Source organism: Toxorhynchites rutilus, chromosome 3, assembly GCF_029784135.1.
Source record: "Toxorhynchites rutilus septentrionalis strain SRP chromosome 3, ASM2978413v1, whole genome shotgun sequence".
NCBI classification, from domain to species: Eukaryota; Metazoa; Arthropoda; class Insecta; order Diptera; family Culicidae; genus Toxorhynchites; species Toxorhynchites rutilus.
The window spans coordinates 179,141,086-179,165,466 of record NC_073746.1 but is presented as its reverse complement, the minus strand read 5'-3'; the positions used below and the strand labels follow the sequence as shown (position 1 = coordinate 179,165,466).

The 24,381-nt window shown below is 41.1% G+C and overlaps 2 protein-coding genes across 4 annotated transcripts in view; both read right to left on the bottom strand.

Moving 5' to 3' along the window:
- LOC129780047 (titin homolog) overlaps positions 1-24,381 on the bottom strand; it is a 46,097-nt gene that overhangs the window by 10,043 nt on the left and 11,673 nt on the right. The window lies entirely within an intron of this gene.
- On the bottom strand, positions 4,016-4,654 carry LOC129773690 (protein GVQW3-like). The gene has a single exon (XM_055777335.1). The coding sequence runs from the start codon at positions 4,652-4,654 to the stop codon at positions 4,016-4,018; it is 639 nt and encodes a 212-aa protein (XP_055633310.1).

The window sequence follows — 24,381 nt, the reverse complement described above, 5'->3', positions numbered from 1 at the left end:
CGATACTCGAGTATGCATCAATTGTTTGGTCACCATACTATCAAAACAGCATTCTGCGGCTAGAAGCTATCCAGCGCAAAATCGTTAAATTTGCTCTACGGAATCTACCTTGGAGTGATCCCAGCAACCTTCCCAGTTACGAACATCGCTGCAGACTCATCGGGCTTGATTCTTTGTGTAATCGCCGCAACCTTGCCAGAATATGTTTCATTTCCGACTTGATACTGTCGCACATAGACTGTTCAGAGCTTTTACAACTTGTGAACTTTAATATCCAGCAAAGGAATCTGAGATCTCATAACTTCCTCCATATACCGTTTTCACGCACGAATTACGGATACTACGAGCCAATGTCGAGTATGTGTTGAGAGTTCATTAGACACAGTATATATTTTGACCTCGGGATATCACGCACATCACTTAGAAAGAGATACATCTCTTCGATCACAAATACTCCGTCTAGTTATTAAGTTTTTAATTATAATTTAGTACGTAAGCGTCATTTGGGTTCTGTATACCCGTTGATTTGTCGAATAAATAAAAAAAATAAAAAAAAAATAACTTCTTCATCTTCATTTATCAATGAATTCTTCTCCTTTTTGCCTCGATGTCACATACACACCAACACTTTATCGACCGCTAGCCTTTTTACCCTTTAACGGGCCGTGAGAACTAGGCATGTAATCAATGCAAACTACAATACAACACAAAATAATTAAAAACATCACAAAAAATGGTGGCAATATAGTTGCCATTGACCGTCTAGAGTGAAATGTTGGTGGCAATATAGATGCTACCTGCCTGTAAAAGGGCTAACGTAAAATGTTGGTGGCAAAATAGTTGCCACCTGCCCGTCTAGCGGTAAACACTTGATGGTAAAAATGATTTTTTATATTTGAATTTCTGATGTTAGTTTCAACAAAAACAACTGATAAAACTCATGATGATCAAACTCAGCAGGTTCTAAACAGTTCAAATGTGTTGAAAATTTCAACAAATTGTTAACACAAAAATTACTCCAAAACGAATAGTTTTTATTTTTTTCGCGCTCAAAAAACAGTATCAGAACTAGTTACCACATAAGGCAAGAGGTGATAATTTATTGTTGAAGGAGAGAAAAAAATAAAATCGTTGTGGCAATATAGTTGCCACTACCCTTGGAAGGGATAATCGGCTTTTCGATTCATAGTATAAGTACAAGTTCAATAAATTTACCTTCTATTGACACAAAAGAAATAAGTGTAACACGATATGTAATGAAAAATTAGTCGGGACTTTTGTCATTTGTAAATTATATATAAAAATAACAACAACAAAATATAAAAAGGTATCAAAAGTATTCCCGCACGACGATGTGCTGACAATGGCTTTAAGGAAAATCGAATCAAAACTAAAAATGCTTCATCTCATGATCATCAGTAATTCAAAACAAATATCAGCCAGAAGAGATAAACAAATTAATGAACTAAAAATCAACTTAACACGCACATACAAGCCAGTTCAAAGTGAACCAGTGATTTGGTCACTCCAAAAACAAAACAATGACTCGAAGACCAAAACACACCTTTTACGAAACTTAATTACTGTGCGCTCACATACCAGCCGGCCCGCAGCAGGTTGAACCGAGTCGCAATAAAACATTATTCAAAACGACCTTAAAGGCCATTTGGAATTAGCGGTTTTGTGTTAGGCGTTTGATTTTCCTTTGAACTTACCAAGAAACAGAGGGAGAAAAAACGCCGGTCTCCAAGACGAACGTTTCTTCGCAGATAGCCATCAGCAGTAAAACGTTTCAGAATCAGATATTTATGCGAGATTAATATGTGCGACTATTTGAAGCGCTGATTAAACTTTATATTTCCGCTTGAGTGCATAACATCAGAACTGAACCCAAACGTTGTTTGTGGTGTGTATTCGAATTCAGCAACAACATCATAAGTAAGAGGAAACGATGAATGGTATCCGGTGTTATGTTATAGCATATCAGTTATTCAGAGATGAATCTTCGTTCTTGGCTAGATGTTTCCTTTAAAACACATTTATTAATTTACGAGTGTCGTTGCACGTAAGAAGATATAATGGACGTTTTATTTATTTGTTAATGAAATCAACGGATTTTGATTTTCCGAATTATACAGGAAATGTTTGTGTCATAACATAAGCGGTAATACTTTTGTACTGAACTGAGTGTGAATGTGTATGAGTGAAGTTTTGAATGAGAGAAAGTAGCGTTTGTATCAAGCGATTTTTCTGACTTTTTCAACAATTTCGTGTCACTATCTAACATACAGCTTGAAAATGTAAACCTCTAGGTTGAAAGCTCTTTTTTATGAAAGCATTTAAAAATCGTCCAAACACCGACCGAACTAAATCGATGTATTGTGGGTGATTCAACACACAAAATGCGGCAAAATGAGGACATAAATTTCCTCATCGTGGGAACAAGAATTAATACATTGGCGTTTTTCAGGGCCACCAAAAAAGTTATTGAAAGTTAGTATAATATGATGAATTCTAAAGTGATATCCGAATAATATTATATGTAAACCGATTTTTGTTTGCTTGGGGAGAACATGTGTTAATATAGAGGTGTGTTTGAGCTCATTGGTGGTTGGGTACTTTACGATCGATCATTCAGTTTTTACGAATTCGTGCGTGGCTTCCAAATTCAAAGTGGCTTCAAAGTACAACGCATTCCAATTCGGAAGTAAAGAGGAAATTTTCCAAAAGTGAGAGCTGTGTTCATTGCTATAGTTACTTGAGATGAAATGGATATCTTGCTAACCGGCCGGATATCGGATATTAGAAAAAAATCAATAATTTCTCATTAACCAGATAAATTATATTTTTTCAAAAATAAATTAATATTAACTCATAACATTAGTTAATTAACACTATTACTTTTATTAAAAAGTATAAGGGTCTGAGCCTAGGGGCACGGACGTAATTTTGACGTAGGACTGTGATTGTTCGGAACAATTGTTTTTTATGTAATTCTTTTCATTGTTCAGAAATCTGTTATTTCGAATCTTTTGAAACGCCCTGAACTTTGATCGTATCAAATTGGTGTTCAATGTGAATGAAAAACTTTTGTTTCTTCATGTGGTGAAATAATCTTCTGCAAAAATTGTATCTGAAGATAATTTTATATTATAATGATAAGTTTTATTGGAAAACTGATTTCGTAGCCAGAAGTCGACTCTGTACCGTTGTCGTCGCTGATACATTTTCGTTTTCACCGCGAAGTGTATTCGGGGATAAGGCTCAATGAATTTCTATGGAATTGCGACTATTTTACTAACCCAATCCACTATCTACTAAACCCTTATTTCTGCACATTGACTGGTTGTCCAATTTGTTTGATAGAACAATTATTGCACACAATCTTGTTTTGCATACAACATTCACGGGAACCAAGATGAAGGAAAGAATGCGTAACACATGATTTACGCTTGCAAAACATTCCTCTTTTATTCGTTAAATTGCTCACTATTTTTACTATTTTCACTGTTGATGTATCTGGTTAAAAAAATGCTGGATAAATTTGTCGTCTAATGGTATATATTATAACATACACAGTGCATTCAAATAGTTCCGAGACTATTTTTTTAAACAAAGAAAAAACGAGATACTCAAAATATATTTATTAGTTTTATTATTTTTTGAACGTTCGTGGAGGTGTCGGAAAGCGCGTTTAAACTGCTCAGCCGGTATGGAGTTCATAATACGTGTCACATTTCGTTGAATGTCTGAAACATCGTCAAAACAGTCCCCTTTCATAGCGTTCTTAGCTTGGGAAACAAGAAAAAGTCTGCCGGGGCGAGGTCCGGAGAATAGGGGGAATGAGTGATGACAGTCACCTTTCATTTGGCTAGAAATTGCGCTACCAAAATCGCGGTGTGCGCGGGCGCATTGTCATGAAGCAAAAACCATTTTCCAGATCGGTTCTGATCGGACCGCACGCGCTGTATCCGTACCAATAATAGTTCCAGGATAATTTTGTAGAAGACCGCATTCACTGTTTGCCCTGGAGGCACAAATTCTCTATGGATAATGCCTGAGAGTCAAAAAACGCCATCACATGGTCTTGATTTTCGATTTCACCGCGCGAATTTTGGTCGGCCTCCCCTCGATGCGACCCCTCCATTCCATTGACTGTCGTTTGGTTGAAGGATCGTACTGAAAACACCATGATTCGTAACCCCGTGATAATTTTATCCAAAGAATAAGGATCCGAATCCGCCATTTCGGTAGGAGTTTCCGATGCTTCCACTCGACGAATTTTTTGCTCTGGCGCATTAGGAACGAACTTCGCACAGATCTTGCTCTTAACCAGTTTTTTGGTTAGAATGGTGTGAACACTTCCCTCGCTGATGTTAAACTCGTCGGCCAACATTTCAACAGTAGCACGTGGATTGGAGGCCACACCAACGCGCACCCGCTCGATGTTCGCATCAGTGGCGGAAGTGGAAGGACGCCCATCTCGCGGATCGTCTGCCAGCAACTCCCGACCGGCTTTAAAACGCGCATACCACTCGAACACTTTACTACGACTAAGAAATTCATTTCCGTACGCGATTTGTAACAATTCGAGGGTTTCACTTGGTGTTTTCTTCAATTTAAAACGAAATTTGATGGCGTCTCTCTGCTCCATAATTAAAATTGTGACGTGACAAAAATCACTGCCTTACTCTTATCAGCCTTATTTGAAAACCCTTGTAATGTTTCATTACATTTTTCGTAGAGTGACCCCCCTATATAGAAATCAAAGACGTAGTCCTACGTCAAAATTTATTAACCGACCGCTTACGCTTAGCTTCGTACACCAGGCCAGCTTCAGAGAACAGTCTTTCACTGCAAACACTACCGCAAGGAGCTGAAGGTTAAATTCTAGCAAACCTCACCAATTGCTTAGAATTTAATGACCATCAAGCGTAAGGAACGTGATTGTGGTAGATTAGAAATGTTTTTGCATAATAGTCGATTTCGTTTGTGATGAGATATTTTTTCTGAACGCGACACTGACTATTTTTCATTTGCCACTTCGTTGAAACTGTCCCAAAAGGTTTCGTGAGCTTCGCGTGGAATTCAGTTTCGTCTCTTTTGCTTCGCTTAAATTGATTTGTGATGATCTTTTAGATTGTCATCCTTGAAGACATTCCCAAGTTTTTTAATCTTGAATGAAAATAATTGATGTATGTTCTTTGCTTATTTGGATTCGTAGTAATTATTCTAACTCGACTCTAAAATTGTGTCAGTATATCCCCATATACTTTTTTATGAAAAATCTCTAACAGAAAAAATGTTCAATATTCCTTGCAAAAAATTTGATACTCCATCAAGGGATATTCATTCTAAGGGGTATTCAATAAAAATTAGAATGATTTCAAAAACTTTCTGTTAAAAAATGTAAAGAGCGTAACAGAAAGTCCGGCGAAGATCATGGCGAAAAAGAAGAAAGAATATCTGAAAAAGCTGTTCGACAACAAGAACGGTTCGAGTTTGCGTGACGCCGCCGAAAATTTCGCTGCTCTCATTCCTACATCCACAGAACCCTCAAGCAGGAGGGCATCTTCTGTCGGAAGAATACTAAATCCCCAAAGTACACGGACGAGCAGATAGCGACCGTGAAATCACAGTGCCGGTGGATGACGAAGAATTTCGAGGGACGTCCTTCGTGCTGGACGACGAGAGTTATTTTCCGCTGTCAGAGTCCCACATTCCCGGCAATGACCGGTACTATACCAGCGACAAGGCGTCCCCACCCCCCGGGGTGAAGCACAAATACAAGCAAGAGTTTGAGAAGAAAATTATGCTGTATACTGCAATCTCTGACAAAGGGATTTCAGAGCCCTGGTTTAACAAGCCGAGCAGACTAGCCATCAACCAGAAGGTGTACCAGGAGGAGTGCCTAGAGAAGATTCTGGTTCCGTTCTTAGAGGAGCATCATTCTGATGGGAAGTACGTCTTCTAGCCGGACAAGGCGTCTGTCCATTACGTCAAGAAGACTTTGGCGTACCTCTAGAAAAAAAAATTGTAAGGGGTTGTATCTAGGATAGATTTTCGACGTAGAACTACGCAGTTATTTTATGCAATTCACTTGTTTACCACTTGTCCCGCAACTTGATTGAATTCGTGCTGGAGGTTGTTGCCTTTCGCAAAATCAAACGCCAGACGACGTAAATCTTTGAGAGTCATACAATAGAAAGCTTTGTCCAGTGCTCTGCAGTGGTCCCCCAGATCCTCAAACTGCTCACTCGTAAATACTTGTCTGAACCGCCCTAGGTGCACGCTGGCAGTTCAGATAATGATTTACGTTATGAAGCTATCCCAGATGCTCATGAATGATGCTTTAAGGTATTCCTAGTGAGTCTGCTAAATCGCGCGATGTGTATGCTATGATTTATTCTTGATTGATGGTATCATGAGTTGCGGTACGAACATTCCGGATATCCTAATAAAAAAATGTTTTACTTTGTAAAATTTGTTCCAGTCGGTATAAACGCAAGATAAACAGACCGGTTATGCTACATAAATAGAATATTTTTAAAAAATTTGTTCTTTAACTTCAAATTATAAATATTAAATATTATTCTTCACTTCACAATACAGGTTTGTATTCGTTTGTATTCGGAATACAAATCGCGGTCTTAATAATAGGAGATTTTTCAGAGAAAACTATGTATAGATTGATATCTATATATTGCATCATTAGAGATGACGAGATGACGAACATAAAACGGTTCGATATGCAAACATATATTCACGAATATAAAGATACCATGATTTTCTAATTTAAATGTTTTAAATTGTTTTCTAGAAAGCAACAGCATTTGTGACAGTACAAAAATTCTTGAAAAACATCTTCTATTGAAATTACAATTGCTAATGCGGCATTTCAAAACGAATCGACACTTCCACCAGCTGTTCTATATGCTACCCATTGCCATAAAATCGATACAATGATTGACTGATTCCGCCGACACATTCACCACTGTCTCCGCAGAGGAAGACGGATATATTAAAAACTTGGTAGGTTGGACTTCACCGCCGAATACCTGTTCGACCTTGACCGTTATGATACACACTAACAGTGGAAACGGCTCTTGTCGTCTTTATGGTTCGAATCAAGCTGGTCGCTGCGGTCTACACTATGTCCCGCTGAGTGGATTTTCGGTTCTCACGAACATTATGAGGGGCTAGGAGTCTGGTTTTAGACGAGAGAGTTCCAACATTCGTCAAAATGCAACATGTCGACTTTGAACGAAAAGTTCGAGGACCGTCGGTTTTAAGTTGGTTGGCAATGTTCTGGACAATGGGCTTTGTGATATTTTGGAAGTTCTTTCTCTGAGTAGATTGCAGCTTTAATAATGACAACGCTTGTCGAATCGAATCAATGATCGATTGACCACTCAATCATCTTGCAATCATATGTTTCGGGTGTGTTAGTATTCCGTTGCCTATAATTAACCCGACGTGTGATGCCAAGCCCATTCATTTGTCAGATATACATATGTTGAATATAACACGTTAACACGCGAGAAGAAACATGTTACGTGCGATTAATGCAATGCTTCTGCTGGAATAAACAAACAAAAAATCGCATCATAGCAAGACGACTTATGTGCACTCAACATCAGCACCTTGCGAGGCTAAACATTTTAATGCTCAGCATGTTGTAAACAGCAACTTTGGTGGGTTTTTTTTTCGAAGCAATCATTTTCTTCAAATACCAACAAATAGTGTAAAAATTAAATCATTATCATATATGAGATTCGTTCAAGGAATTTGAGCGTCCTGATCTCTCACCGTTCATTCACAAGATTCTGTTCTACATTCCAGACGAGCACACACAATTTGCTGGGTTTGGTGTTTTGATACTGAAACAGCAGCAGCACACGACTAATACCATTGCTTCGAGAAACCAGTTTGACTGCTGTATGTTAATCGTGCAGCCCAGAATGGTATCGATTTGAACTGGAGAAAAAATAATATTCCGATTTATATTGTCGAATCGCGGATGTCCGACTCATACTGTTTACAGTTTGGAACACTTTTTTAGCTTCATGCAACTGACAAAATCTTATTCTGCCGTCAATCAATTCGCAGTATAATTTGATTTTATTTAATATTTCGTCAGAAAGGAAGCATTAAACGCTTGCTGAATTGAATTTGTTATATTAGGCTGTCAAAAAAGTCCTGTGGTATTTTTTTTTTGAATTTTCATTTGTTCATAAAATTAGTTACAATCATCTGTTTTAAGTCAAATATGCGCCGTTTTGTTCGATGACTTGTTCCCAACGAGATGCCAACTTCATAATACCCCTGTTATAGAAGCTCGCTTCCTTATTGGCAAAAAACTCGGATAGCCAATTTTCACAGGCCTCTTTTGTGGCTAACTTCTCGTTCGCCATGGACAAAAACAGGTGGTAGTCACTTGGTGCAAGGTCCGGACTATACGGCGGATGCAAAAGAACCTCCCATCCGAGCTCCCGGAGCTTCTGGCGCGTCGCCAAAGAAGTGTGTGGCCTGGCGTTGCCTTGATGGAAGACAATGCGGCCTCTGTTTATCAAAGATGGCCTCTTCTTCATGAGTGCTACCTTCAAGCGGTCCAGTTGTTGGCAGTACAGGTCCGAATTGAGCGTTTGGCCATAGGGAAGCAGCTCATAATAGATTATTCCTTGACAATCCCACCAAACACACAGCAGAACCTTCCTGGCCGTTAATGAGGGCTTGGCCAACGTCTGAGCCGCTTCAGCGGGCTTCGACCACGACCGTTTGCGCTTCATGTTGTCGTAAGTGACCCACTTTTCATCGCCAGTCACCATCCGCTTCAGAAACGGGTCGATTTTGTTGCGATTCAGCAGCGATTCACATGCGTCGATACGGTCAAAGATGTTTTTTGCGTCAACGTGTGTGGCACCCATACATCGAGCTTCTTTGTGAATCCAAGCTTCTTCAAATGGTTAATAACGGTTCGATGACTTATCCCCAGCTCTTGGCCGATGCTACGGCTGCTACTATGCCGGTCTTTCTCGGCTAGTTCAGCGATTGTGTCGCAATTTTCGACGACAGGCCTTCCGGAGCGTGGCACATCTTCAACGACCTCTACACCAGAACGAAAACGTTGAAACCATCGTTGTGCTGTGGAAATGGAAACTGTATCGGGTCCATAAACTGCACAAATTTTATTGGCAGCTTGAGATGCATTTTTGCCTTTGTCATAGTAGTACTGTAAAATATGTCGGATTTTCTCTTTATTTTGCTCCATATTTGCGACACTATAACTCATGAACGACTTAACCAAACAAAATACTGTCAAGGACACGTTATAGCGCGCAAAAATACCTTTCCAACAAGCTATAGTATGACTCGATACAATGAATACAACTAGAACTACGCGCTTACAACGACACCTCGCGGAAATACCGCAGGACTTTTTTGACAGCCTAATATTAGGCTGTCAAAAAAGTCCTGCGGTATTTTTATTGAATTTTCATTCGTTCATAAAATTAGTTACAATCATCTGTTTTAAGTCAAATATGCGCCGTTTTGTTCGATGACTTGTTCCCAACGAGGTGCCAACTTCATAATACCCCTGTTATAGAAGCTCGCTTCCTCATTGGCAAAAAACTCGGATAGCCAATTTTCACAGGCCTCTTTTGTGGCTAACTTCTGACTAACTAGCTCGTTCGCCATGGACAAAAACAGGTGGTAGTCACTTGGTGCAAGGTCCGGACTATACGGCGGATGCAAAAGAACCTCCCATCCGAGCTCCCGGAGCTTCTGGCGCGTCACCAAAGAAGTGTGTGGTCTGGCGTTGTCCTGATGGAAGACAATGCGGCCTCTGTTTATCAAAGATGGCCTCTTCTTCATGAGTGCTACCTTCAAGCGGTCCAGTTGTTGGCAGTACAGGTCCGAAATGAGCGTTTGGCCATAGGGAAGCAGCTCATAATAGATTATTCCTTGACAATCCCACCAAACACACAGCAGAACCTTCCTGGCCGTTAATGAGGGCTTCAGCGGGCTTCGACCACGACCGTTTGCGCTTCACGTTGTCGTAAGTGACCCACTTTTCATCGCCAGTCACCATCCGCTTCAGAAACGGGTCGATTTTGTTGCGATTCAGCAGCGATTCACACAACCTCTTTGGTTTTTTTGCGTCAACGTGTGTGGCATCCATACATCGAGCTTCTTTGTGAATCCAAGCTTCTTCAAATGGTTAATAACGGTTTGATGACTTATCCCCAGCTCTTGGCCGATGCTACGGCTGCTACTATGCCGGTCTTTCTCGGCTAATTCAGCGATTTTGTCGCAATTTTCGACGACAGGCCTTCCGGAGCGTGGCACATCTTCGACGACCTCTACACCAGAACGAAAACGTTGAAACCATCGTTGTGCGGTGGAAATGGAAACTGTATCGGGTCCATAAACTGCACAAATTTTATTGGAAGCTTGAGATGCATTTCTGCCTTTGTCATAGTAGTACTGTAAAATATGTCGGATTTTCTCTTTATTTTGCTCCATATTTGCGACACTATAACTCACGAACGATTTGACCAAACAAAACACTGTCAAGGACCATATTATAGCGCGCAAAAATACCTATCCAACAAGCTATAGTATGACTCGATACAATGAATACAACTAGAACTACGCGCTTACAACGACACCTCGCGGAAACACCGCAGGACTTTTTTGACAGCCTAATATATAGAGGCTGAATTCCCCCGTTCTGAGCATTTGTCATTTACATTATCTTCCTGGCTCTTTTTTTAAATCCCGCTCAATCATTGCCAAATAGGATTCAATCTGACGAAGCTCACCGTTTGGAAGGAAGTCCATTATATCTGTCTCATACCATTTTATCGCGCTTTTTTTAACCTTGACAGGAACCCAAAACCCGACCAAAGTTGTGGTTTCTCATTACGGTAGTTCAAAAATAGCGGAACAGATCTTTTAAGGGCTTTAACCCCTTCCCGTACGATTTAATTTTCAAAAGAGCGGACCAAATGTAAACGCTTCGATGGGTCACGCGTCGAGTAATTTTACTATTCTACTGAGCGTCTTAGCGCCTTGTGATATGCAAGCGCGCCACGAGAGAGACTCGATAGTGTACGTTTTGGCACAATCATTCCATATCGAGTGAGACTCGACGTTGGACATGAAAGGGTTAATACTTGTAGGATTCGTTGCTCACGATGCATTAGCTTTCTACAAGTACAGGTTACCCACCGATGTATATTCCAAAACAAATACCATTTTGATGTGCTCATTCACTTTGCACTTATTCGTAGCGGTTGAATACTTCAGTCGTGATATCTGACTGAAGTCAGCTTAAACGTAAGTTAAAACCTATATTTGGTCAACAACTCCTAAAGATTCCTTGCGAGAATGGTATTCCTTTGCATCACGTTTTGGATTTTTTGACGCAGAACTACGTCTTTCATTAAGGGTGCCAAATCAGAAAACAGGTCACGTTTTCATGAAATAAAGTTATCGTTAATAACTATTGTTGCCGCGAACGGATTTTGGCGATTCACATACTAAACGAATCGTAAATTCCGTAAGATTTGTTTAATATGCTATACATTAGAATCCCCTGGTTTGTAAATGGTTAAAATTCATGAAAACTTCAGGCGTTTCCATTTTCCCATACATTTGTTCTGTCCATTTGTGTGCTTTCCCGAACAGACCTGTCAATAACGAGCAACTTATCGACGACCAACGGAGGGGAAATCGTTGGAATCAAAGTCCCCATGAACAAAGGAAAAGTAGAAGAATGAAGGGGAATACTTGCCTAGAGTATAAACAGTGGATCTCGCTGAGACAAACTTTCATTCGGCATCGGACTGTTGAGCAATCCAGTTCACTTTGCTTTCGCTGCGCTTCGATCTAAGATTGGACCCCACCAGTGGTAATCCAACTTGGATATCGTCGTTTGGTTTTTCTGTTCGTTTTTTGCCTTATTCGTATCGTGTGTTTTTCTTTTCGCGTCATAAATTGGACGCTTCGCGTAGTGTGTGATGAGCAAGAATAAGAGGAAGGCAGGCTCGAGCCCTGCAAAAAACGAACGCATTTGCAGGGGCAATCATATTTCGAGGCAAGCGTCATCCAATGATGCACGCGATGTTGGAGCAGTGAAAAGCGCTCGCACTGAACCGAGCCTTCGCAAGTGTGACACCGCATCGCACAACAGCGAAGTAGGCGATTTCGGCGCGTCGGTCGTAAATGTAAACGCCGTTACCCAGGCAACAACCAAAATCAAGCTCCCCCCGCTGGTGGTGAAGACGGTCGCTCTTGACAAACTTATCAGCGAATTCGTATCGATGGGTGTTACAGCAAAGTACAAGCTGTGTGGCATAATTCAGTATTTTTCCAAGCAGTTAACATTGTTTGTTTTGCTTCATCATAAGGGCTTCGTTGGTGCCTTTGAGAATGCATCAATGCATTAAACTGACGTTATGGCGAAGCAGGCGTTAAGGTTGTGCGTCAAAAAATATTTGGGGAATACCAAGCATCTTGAATGTCTTACTGGAATGCGATAAGTTATTTGGGTTCGCGTGCCAGTTGCAAAACTGCCTTCAGCTAGGATTGCATTAGCGCTATGAAGCATTGCTACTGTTTTCGAGGTTGTTATTAACAAAAAAAGTTTATTTCGCTTGTTTAGTCACCGAGAAAGTAAATGTCGTTCTGGAATTTTGTATGTGGTTTCGCTTGCCAGTAGCAAAACTTCCTCCATTAAGGGTGATAGCTGCGCTTCTCTCGAGCATGAGAAAGAAATACAACTTTTTTTCGAGGCCAGTAATATTAACAGAAGCGTTTCTTTTGAGAATAGCGTAAAATGACGAGAAGTGTTTTATATTCCTAGTAGTTTCAAGCCACCAATGTATGGCTCTGTATGCATGCTATGGCGAACGCTTGTTTGGCGCTTGGTTTACGTTGTACGAACGATGCCTAGAGGTGCGATTCCTTTAAGGAAATACTAAACAACATGTAGCATGATATTTGATACTTGCAAGTGTTGTCATTGTTGTTGTTTCCATGCGGTGCCAAAGATATATTGATGTAGTTATGAGATGTGGAATAATGGTGCTGGTGTATCATGTATATAATCGACTCTAGCCGAGTCTATGTCAATTGCGAAAAAGGCCAAAAAAAAAAGAAAAGCGCTCGAGGTAAATTTTCATTGCATTGACATGACATAAATTGCGACTTACGATCAGCTAGTGTATTGTTTTGCGAGGGCAGGAATGAATCATCAATCAATTATCGTCAACAAATTCTACAATGAAAAAACCATTTCAGAGATTTTTCTACTAAGCAGTTGTTTCTAAAATTTCACAGCATTATAGAATAATATCCGAAGGTATACATAAGCGACTTATATAGAATAACAGCGTAGTTCTACGTCAACTATGCGGTCGTATCTTAGACACAACCTCCTATAATTTTTTTGACGTAGAACTACGTCTTTCATTAAGGGTGCCAAATCAGAAAACAGGTCACGTTTCTATGAAATAAAGTTAACGTTAATAACTATTTTTGCCGCGAACGGATTTTGACGATTTACATACCAAACGAATCGGAAATTCCCTAAGATTTGTTTGATATGCTATACATTACAATCCCATGGTGTGAAAATGGTTAAAATTCATGAAAACTATAGAGCTGTTAATAACGAGCAACTTATGGGAGCAACGAAGGGGAAATCGTGAGACTTAAAGTCTCCGTGAACAAAAAAAAAGAAGAAGAACGAATGGGAATATTTGCCTAGACTATAAACAGTGGTTCTCGCTGAGGCAAAGTTTCATTCTTCGTGAGAACAACATCGTTGCTGGGCGAGCTGGATGGTGAGGAGTGGAGGAGTAATATCAGGAAAAAGTAAAGTTTTCTAAGGGCCTTTTGAAGGAAACGAATGAACTGAAGAAGTTTAAAGTCTCACATGTCTTTGTTTCGGATTGAGTTGTTGACGCGACCAAATTACTGATTCGCTGATATTCTAGCATTGCAATTATCGAACTGACGCCATTGCGTTAAAGCTCTGAGTTACACAATTGTGCTAGGCTATCGTCAGATCAGCAAGAAAATAAATGTTCTGGAATTTTGTCTATGATTTGGTTTCGCATGACGGTAGCAAAAGGCCATGTTCTCACTGCAGTGGGGCGTGTCTACGGCGTGCGTAAACAATAAAAAAATCAAAAAATTTTAAATTATGTCACTACAAACAAACATATGCTAGAGAGAAGCAGAGTGTTTTTTTTTTGCACGCCAGCCACACGTCAAAACCACGCTCACGACACGTCAGCCTGGTGTGAACACATCGGTAAGAGCACACACGATTAATCGTAAGCGTCACACCCCGCCCAAGCCACGCTGACGTCCCGCTGCAGTAAGAACAAGGCCAAACTCTCTCCACAAAGGATGACAGCTAAGCTAATCCACGGCTTACAGAGACAAGGCTAGCTACTCCGGATCAGTCATTTTTTAGTGCCTCATCTGAGTCGTTGAAGTAAACAATGTGTTCTTAATTTTTATTTTTCGTGCTTTGGAAGTTTGTGCGTTGATAATATAGTTGATTATATTGAACACTATGAATAATTTGATAAAACATTTATCCACAAAGAACATAATTCTCGGTTTTTCCGGAAAGCGAAAGAATCTCTTTTTTGGCCCGATAATGTCATTTTCATAATTTATACACCCGCTCACAGCGCATTGAACCATTTTCGATTTTTCATTTCAGGAACATTTACGCGTAAGTCGGAAAACAAAATACAACTGGCGACTGTTTACACTGACAATTCGGATGACGTCATCAAAAAAAAATGTTTACTCGCTAAAGAACTAGCCTTGTCTCTGTAAGCCGTGAGCTAATGTAGACCGGAAATTTTAACAAAAAGGGCTTCTGTTGAGAAGAGCGCAAAACGGAGATAAGTCTGTGTATATTTAATTGCTTCAAGCCATCGATATATAGATATTTGTGTGTGTACGTGCGTGCGTTTTAACGTATTGCGCTATTGCGGGTGAACATGTCGATCCGATCGTGGCGACATGGAGGGGAGATAGCGAGAGGGAAATTTTTGCGTATTAGGTGTCGTGCACGAACTACGTAACGCTAAAAATCCGGATTTTGGACCCCTCCCCCCCTACGTAACGCTATTTACTATCTCTAATACACAGAAAGTAACACAACCTCGACCCCCTCTCCCCCCCCCCTTATCACGTTACGTAATTTGTGCACGACGCCTTAGTAATGAATCTCTTCTGAGACAAATATTCAGCCTTTTCCAAGCAGTTGACATTGTTTGTTTTCCGTCATCATGAAGGCTTCGTTGGTGCCTTTGACAATGCATCAATGCATTGGATTGACGCTATGGTGAAGCAGGTATTAAGGATGTGCACCACAAAATTATTTGAGAATACAGTGGAACCCCGATTATCCGCGAGCGGATGATCCACGGTGCGGATTATGCGCGACAGCAAATTCCATAGTAAATCAATAGACATTCCCGGAATTTGTCAGTGAATGATAGTTTCATGTACTTTTGTTTTGATCATGGCTTTCGCGTTATCTGACTACTCGTGTACACGACTTTGTAGATGGATAGATTGATGATTTCAGTATTGACAAAACATAGTTTTCATGCTGAAATATCTTTTTTTTTTAGTGTTTGGAACATATTTTTAGTCCTTTATTGCGTTATCCGCGATTTTCGTTATTCGCGATGAGCTAGCCAGACTATTCCGCGGATAATCGGGGTTCTACTGTACCAAGTTATTCAATAAGTTATAATAAGTTTGTTACGGGAGAAAATCGACGACTAGCCGATCGGTACTGGGTTTGGACACTTCCCGACACTTTGTACTTCGACCGACCAATCCAAACCAAACCGACCAATAATATTCACAGTTATATACAAGCCACTAGAATTGAACTACAGCGTAGTTCCACGTCAACAATGCAGTCAGGGGTCTTCGTAGCCACTTGGTTACGCGTTCGCTTACTAAGCGATCGATCGTGAGTTGAAACTCAGGGCCCTCAATTGACCATCTTTTTGTTGTTATAGAATAACTACGTCCACGCAACCATCATCAGCTATGGAGATCGATCCACGGTGGAACAAAGATCGATTCATCCATACAACTGCTCTGCTCTGCAAGATGATGATGATGATGTTGGATTAAAGAGGCTTTAAACTTTTCAGTTCATTCGCCTCCAACTCTGCAAGAAACATCGGGCTGCTGTTCTATAAATAACCCAACAATGATCAATATCAACTGTCTCCGCTGTCCGGTCTGCTGAACAATAGAAGAGCAGATAGAATACCCTTACGCCGAAATGGCTACTAGAGTGTAATTTACCATAATGTAATGGAACAGAAAACCTAACGCCTAAATGGCTACTACTTCTACTGTGTGATTTACAATTTATAGAAACATAAACATATGTACATGTACACGATAAAAACCCGGCTCTGTTACAGATAAAATGCTAATGAGCCTGATAAATAAATAAATGGGATAAAAAAAAAACAATGCAGTCGTGTCTTGGACACAACCTATTTTTTTTTTTTTTTGAATAAGCGTAATCTACAGAGAAAATTCGGATCATCTTCGTTCAAGGATGTTATGATCGAAGCTTGTTCAAACATGAAGCTGTTTGAAATCTTGAAATCTGCCCACCATAGAGTTTCGACATCCATCACTACACAATCGAATCGAACATCGTCAGCATCGTTGTGTACAGCTTCCAGAATAATATTTTGGCAGACTTATCTCACTTCTGAACTAGGCGAACCTAGCCAGAATTTTCACCTGCCCCCGGGCTTTTTTGCCAAAGGGGGACTAGGCTCTGCGGAATGCACGTATCTGCATGCTCGTGCTGTTTCAGTCCTGACCGAGAAATTGTCGGACAATCGCGCAGGTGCTAAGGATGACCGACTTTTGGATGTTGGTCAATTCCTTCTCCATGTTCAACACCTTTAGCGCTTCCAGAAGTGTCTTCGGGACAATTTCAGTTCCAGAGAGAACGACTGGAACAATTCTTGGGACCTCCCTTAGCCTCCACAGTTCCTTGAGCTCCACGGCCAATGGTCGGTACTTGCAGATTTTGCGACCGTGGGTTTCCTCCAGATTCTGGTTCAGTGGAATAGCGACATCGATGATGGTGACTTTGCAGTCGCTCTTGTCGTAAACCATTATATCTGGGCGGTTGTGGTAGATCGAGAGGTCGGTCAGAACAGTGCGATCCCAGTACAGCTTGAAACGGTCATTTTCCAGGACAGGTGCAGTCAGGTACCGGTAGTTTGGTACATTGTCTTCCAGTAGAGCACATTGGAGCGCCAGTTGTCGATGAACAATACGGGCCACGTTGTTGTGGCGCTCGGTGTAGGCTGCGTTGACCAAAACAGGACAGCCTCCCATAATGTGCTCTATGTTTTCACCTGGTTGATGGCACATCCGGCAAATGTCATCAACGTCTTGATGCCAGACGTACCGCCTGCAGTTTCTCGTCGGCATTATCCTGTCCTGGATGGCTATCATGTCGGCTTCTACTACTGAAGAGAGTTCACCACGCGTTAGCCACAGATTATATGCGGCCTTGTCGACGTGTGGCCGATCCAGTTGATGGGGGTGGGCACCATGCCTTCTGCTTCCAAGCTGCAATCTTCTCCTCCACTGTCTGCAGATTGCAGTTGAGTTGGTACTCCGCTTGCGCCAAGTGCAGAGCGCTGTATCCTCTGTCGGCGGCGCAGACAGCCCGGTATAGCGCGTTTTGGTTGGCGCGTTCTGCGAAGTACTCGCGCAGTTGTCGTACCTGGGCAACACACAGTGCAGATATGTCGACTATTCCACGTCCCCCTTCTTTGCGTGGCAATGAAACAGAGCCGATTGAGGATGGTGCATTCCGGCCTCTTTAAATGCTTTCCTCATCCTCCTCTCAAGGTCCTCTAGGTCAGTTTTGCTCCATTTGACTACACCAAAACTGAAGGTCAGCAGGGGAACCGCGAATGTGTTGATCGCGCGTACCTTGTTCCCCGCGTTGAGGAAAGTCCTCAGGACACAGTTCACTCGACTCAAGAACTTGTCTCGCAGCTCCGTCTTGATGTCGGAGAGGCGAATCCCGGTGAGCTGTCGGAATCCAAGATATTTATAGGATTCGCCACGAACCATGTGTCTTATAAACTCGCCGTCATAGATCTCGTAACCTCCGGATTCGGTAAGCTGCCCTATCAGCAGATGGACACAGCTTGTCGAGGCCGAACTCCATGCAGATGTCCCTGCTTATGTCTTCGACAACCCGGATAGCTACACCTAGACGCTGACGTGAATCAGCGTAGACCTTGAGATCATCCATGTAGAAGGTATGGGTCACTTCTTCGTGAGCGCCGTCGCCATACCTTATTTTATAGCCATGACCGTTTCTATTGAGCGTCCTACTGAGGGGGTTCAGTGCCAGACAAAACCAAAGCGGGCTGAAAGAGTCGCCTTGGAATATCCCCCTCTTTATCTGCAGCGTTCTAGACTGCAACACATTTTCCTCATCACTGAGGTGCAGAGACGTACTCCACTGCCTCATCGCATGCTGCAGGAACCTAACGACGACGGGATCAATTTTGTAGAGCTCCAATACCCGGACGAGAAACGAGTGAGGTATGGAGTCATAAGCCTTCCTGTAATCGATATAGGCCATGCTTAGGTTCCGCTGGTTATATACCGCCTGGCCGACTATTTTTTTATTTTTTTTTAATTTTTATAGAGACTTTGCTGTTTTATTTATCGTCGTGTTCCGTTTACTAAACGCACTTGTTCGTTGTTGCGTATACAAACAAACGTACAATAATTGTCGCGTTCCCGCTCTGAATGAAAAGGTTTTTTCAACTGTTCCACCGTCGGGTATGACGACGAAATGACTAGACAGAGTAGCGCAGCGGGCCGGCGAACCAGTTTCGGACTAATTCTGGTGTAAATAACTCCGCCTGCGAATGACGGATCCCAATAATAGCATGTCCGAATAAGAACCTGAAATTATTGAGAACCAGAGCAGTGGGTCCAAAGCTCCAGAAAAGGAGGATGGTTGTAATAGCTGTTATCCATGGTTATTATGGAAAGAAAGTAATGGATAAACCCCTAAGCCAAGGTGTGACGCGACCCGTGCCTAGGGCTGAGTGGTAGGGGGGGGGGTTCTAAACCCTGCCGTTAACGGACCCTGTCGAGAACCAGGGCACCCTCCACAGTATCGTCTGCTCTTTGCTACATTAAGCCGGTCACTGATGCAGCGGACCTTCTTTACCGCGAGACTCGTGGGACTTCTATGAATAATCCAAATGACAACAATAAAAAAACTTCGGGTTCCGGCAGCCTCTCTCTGTCGAAAAAAACCTCCATAGAGATCAACTCTATGAGTGTAGAAGAGGATGAATTGCTGAGCGACGCACCTGTGGATGTTCAGTCATGCTCCTCTTCCATCCTCAATAATCCAACTCGCTGTGAGTCGCTAGAGGATGATAGTGATGAATGTAGCGTCACTATAAAAACATAATCTAAAGCTGTAGATTCAGCCGAGGTCCACTCTTCGTGGAAAAAGAACCTCACCAAGGGTCAGAGAAGGAAGCTGAAGAACTTGGTTGCAGCTGGGATCCCTGCAAAGCAAGCTTGGCTGCAAGCACTGAGTCGGCATATCTCTGGGCCAACAAAACGCCCCCGAGGATCGGAGCTACCTAGTAGTGATGAAAAACCGATTCCTGAAAAATCGAAGCAAAATCTCTGCCCCCATCAAAGAGCGGGGCTGAATGAGCAGAAAAAAGATACACATAACACTCTTCATAACAACACCACAAAAACCACTATCGAATCTGGAATCTCCTTCAAAGAAGCCTTAGAGCAGATCAAAGTAGGAATTCTTCCGGAGAACTACCCCATCACTGAACTGACTACAGCTCAATTAGATTCCATTCAGAATGCTCTACTCACTGCAATAGAGCAACAAAGAAATGAACCGGTGAAACCCAAGTTTTACAACTGCTCATATAAGTCGGGTTATCTAATCCTTTCTTGTAAAGACCATCAAGCTTCGAAGTGGTTGAAGAAAGTGGTTCCCATGATAACCCTAGAAGATAACATAAAACTGGTTGCTCTAGACGCAAAAAATATTCCGCGTCCAGAGATTCTTCATGCCTTTTTTCCACAAAGTGCAACATACAGCGACAAGAGACTCAAAAGCCTCATTAAGAGCCAAAACGAGAATCTCTCCACCGATGGCGTATACTCAAGAGATCCAATCCCAATGAAATCCACGCGAATTGGACGCTAACAGTCGACGAAGCTTCAATGCGTTAACTTGATAGCAAGAACATCAAAATAAATTTCACATCACATTATTTTTGAATGGGATGGTGGCATGACAGTTCAGAGAGAGTACCGAGATCCCAAAAAAAAACAACTGGGATCGGTATTCCCTTGAACTCGAGTGAAAAACTCTAAACTCAAAAATAAGATCGATTCAGCAGCTTGAATCAGCTTCAAAAGAATTAAACGAAACGATAGTCTCTGCCTTCAACAGCAATTGCCCACTAAGAAGAGTTTCTTCAACAAGAAACGTTCCTTGGTGGAACAAAAGGCTTGAACAGCTTTGCAAAACAGCGCGGAAACTGTTCAACAGAGCAAAAATTACTTCGAACTGTTCCTCAATACAAAACGGCTCTAACAGAGAACTGCAGAGAACTGAGACTATCCAAACGAAAATCCTGGGTATATAACTGCGAAAGCATTGAAAATACTATAATCGTTGCTAGACTCAATAAGACTCTGGCAAACGACCACCCGAACGGGCTCGGTTCCCTTAAAAAGGACTTAAAAATTCTACCACTTATCGAGGTTTTTAAGGCAAGTCTGATACCAGAGCTCATTTATTCGATATGGAGACTTGTTAAAGTAGTTTTCATTCCAAAAGCGGGGAAACGTGACAAATCACTCCCAAAGGCATTCAGACCAATTAGTTTATCATTAATATTGCTGAAAACTATGGAAAAAGTATTATATGAATACATAAAGTCTATATTCATGTCCAAATGCCCATTATCTAAATGCCAGTTTGCCTACCAATCAGGCAAATCCACAGTAACAGCGCTACACACGCTTGTAACAAAAATTGAATAATCTCCCTAGTCAAAAGAAACCGCTCTATACGCGTTTCTTGACATCGAAGGTGCCTTTGATAATGCTTCTTATCTATCAATGGCACAAGCTATGAGAAAAAGACACTTCGATAAAAGCATAGTCCAATGGATCCAAGGCATGCTCACACATAAACGAATCACCTCTGAGCTGGGCGGGTCGTCGACATCTGTGATTGCAACGAAAGGTTGCCCACAAGGAGGGGTTCTATCACCTCTCCTTTGATCACTTGTAATTGACGACCTTCTGATCAGTTTAGAGGTGAGAGGATTCCAGATTGTGGGCTTTGCCGATGATCTAGTCATAATTGTACGTGGCAAGTTCGACGACGTATTATCGAGCAGAATGGCCTTAAACTTTACACAATCTTGGTGTATCACAGAAGGTCTGAGCATAAATCCCTCAAAAACAACAATTATTCCTTTCACCAAAAAGAAAAAACTACATCTGCAGTCTTTACATCTTGGGGGAGAGGAAATAAAAAGCAAAGCTTCAGTGAAATATCTAGGTGTTATCTCAGATGCTAAACTAAACTGGAACGCGCACTTAGATTCAATAATCAGCAAGACCAACTCAGTCCTATGAGCATGCTCTAAAATGATGGGAAGAACATGGGGCCTTAAACCAAAAACTGTTATGTGGATCTACACTGCAATTGTGCGGCCTAGGATAACCTACGCCTCACTTGTATTGTGGCCTAAGACTAAGGAGACTGTAGCTAAAAAAAAGCTAAACAAACTCCAACGACTAGCAGTGACATTCGAGAAAGCACATTTCCTAAGAGCAGTTCGTGCTTTTTTTTACCTAAAATACACATCAGATTTTTTCCCCTCTTGGGTGTGAACCACTGCGTCCGTCTCTGAAAGAGATCGACTTCAGCAGCATTGCTTGCCCCATATAATTCGACATTAGAAGGTATATGAGCATTGGCGTTTAGAGCTCTAACGTATCTAGATATGGATCTTGATTTCAAGTATCGTTTGCGAGAAAGCGAAGTGTGTGCAGCAGCTCCACATTCCACCACGATTTCCATGACGACCGTTTTAGTTGACGATAAAAAAGACACACAATATGCAATCAAAAACTCGTCCGGTTACCATCTAAGAATTTCAATTGCATACATCCACTCAAAACACAATATCCTGACCGTAGATAATGCGTATACTTTATATGTCAACATGATCCCAACAAATTCAACTCTCAATCAGATGTACGAAGAATATAAACCCTTTGTGGTCGTATTAAATTTGGGCATAGGTATCGTACTGGGTCCTTCGCGTCATATCTCTCGAAGCAGTCTTGGTTTTAGTCTTCATGTATAGTAAACATAATTAGTTTAGCGTCATACGTCTCATATACAGACCCCGTTCGATTTTGGCAACACGCCCGAATATTTTGTGTTGCCAAAAACAACCGGGTTTTTTTTCATATTTTTTTAAAAACTTTTTGGTGGTTAAAATATTTAGGGATCAAAAGAAAATTACATTACGCGAATATTTTAGTTTTTGCTCTCCTAGGGTACACTATGGTATACACTGAAGAATCTACTGCTCCAGGGCTAAAATGGCAAAATATAGAATAACCTTTATGCCATACGCAAATGCTGCGGGTACTCACAAATTGCCGAAGACGACGTTCGTTTGCGTATTTTGTTCAATTCCCAGATGGACATCGACACAGTTGAAAAAACGGAATACCCCGAGGAAAAATTTTGCGTAGATGAATACTCAGACGCGAGAATTATCGCTCTGGTACTGAATAAGGATTACAAAGGCTGCGACGGCATAGAGGAAGAAGGAGATGACTATCATTCAGGGGGAAAACAATGGATTGCCAAGGGGATGGGGCACATGCAGATGAGGCCAGAAATGTCGTATGCACCTAGTATGTTCAACAATTGACTACTTTTTGGATTGTGAGAGGTTCAATAACAGAACAGGAACAGGAACAGGTCCGCATTTGGCCTATGACGGCCTAGACACTAGATATTAGCACCAATGGGCTAGTTTTTAAATCCCAAGTAATTAAAAGTGTCACATGATGGGCATAGTACGGTTCTAAGTACTACTTTGATCATGCCCATTATATTACCGGAACATGTTCCGGCCATATTCCGGAACCAGTCATTCCGATTCCAGCCATTTATATTGGCAACATAATGAATCATATTATTTTTCTTTTGTTGAGCTTAAATTGGTTGAATGAAGGATGAGAAAACTAAAAAACGGGATTTAAGAAAAACCATTCGTTTTTGGCACATGCGCCAAAATCGAACCGTGCCAAAAACGAAACGTGCCAAAATCGAACGGGGAATATATATGTTTGAACATACGGAATAATTCTTGCACAATATCTAGTTACATAGTGTCGTAGTACACGGAGTTTTCCGTTAAGCCTTTCCTCAAGCATGGGCGACAACTTTTGTTCATTGGGTTCATAAGTTCACTAGACATTAAATTTGTTTTAGAAAAAAAGTGCGCTGATATATTGTTGAATAAAGTACCCCCATACCTCACTATACGGCCGCTCTGTATACAGCATTTCGCTACTACGGCTCTCTTCAATTAGGGCACTTTTTCGATTTACGGCTCAAAATGATTCGTAATAACGGCGAAAAAAAAACTTTTTTTCGATGGCGTTATACAGCCATTCCATGCCAGAGTTTCGTTGGTAGTATTGTAGTTTTATTTCTTGTCGCAAAAAATTAGACTCGTATTTCTTATTTTTCCCATAGGATGTCCATTTCCATCTTAGGGTGGTCCCCTTTCTTTTCCCAAAAAAGACTTTTTTTCAAAAATATCTAACTTTTGAACTACTGGAACGATTCAGATGGTTAATATTAGGGAAAAAAGGAAAAAAAGATTTTTCGGAACACCCTAAAATAAAAATGGGTCTTAGGAAAAAATGAAAAAAACGAGTCTAATATTTCGTGATAGAGACAAAACTGCCAATTTGGACGAAAATCTGAGAACAACTATATCGGTTTGGCATTTAATTGCTGTATACATACACATATTTAATGTTTCATTCCTGGTTATGGATTACAGTTAGTTTTCGGAGTCTGTTGTTATTTTATGTACAAATATATGTACTTGTTATGTATGTATTTTTGATTTAAATGATGTATGTATAATGTTTGATTGAAATAAAAGATAAAATGCACTTTGAATGATTACCCGTGTCACATATTCAATAAAATTG

Excerpts from the sequence above, each read along its gene's own strand:
- LOC129773690 (XM_055777335.1), bottom strand. The coding sequence starts at position 4,654 with ATGGAGCAGAGAGACGCCATCAAATTTCGTTTTAAATTGAAGAAAACA.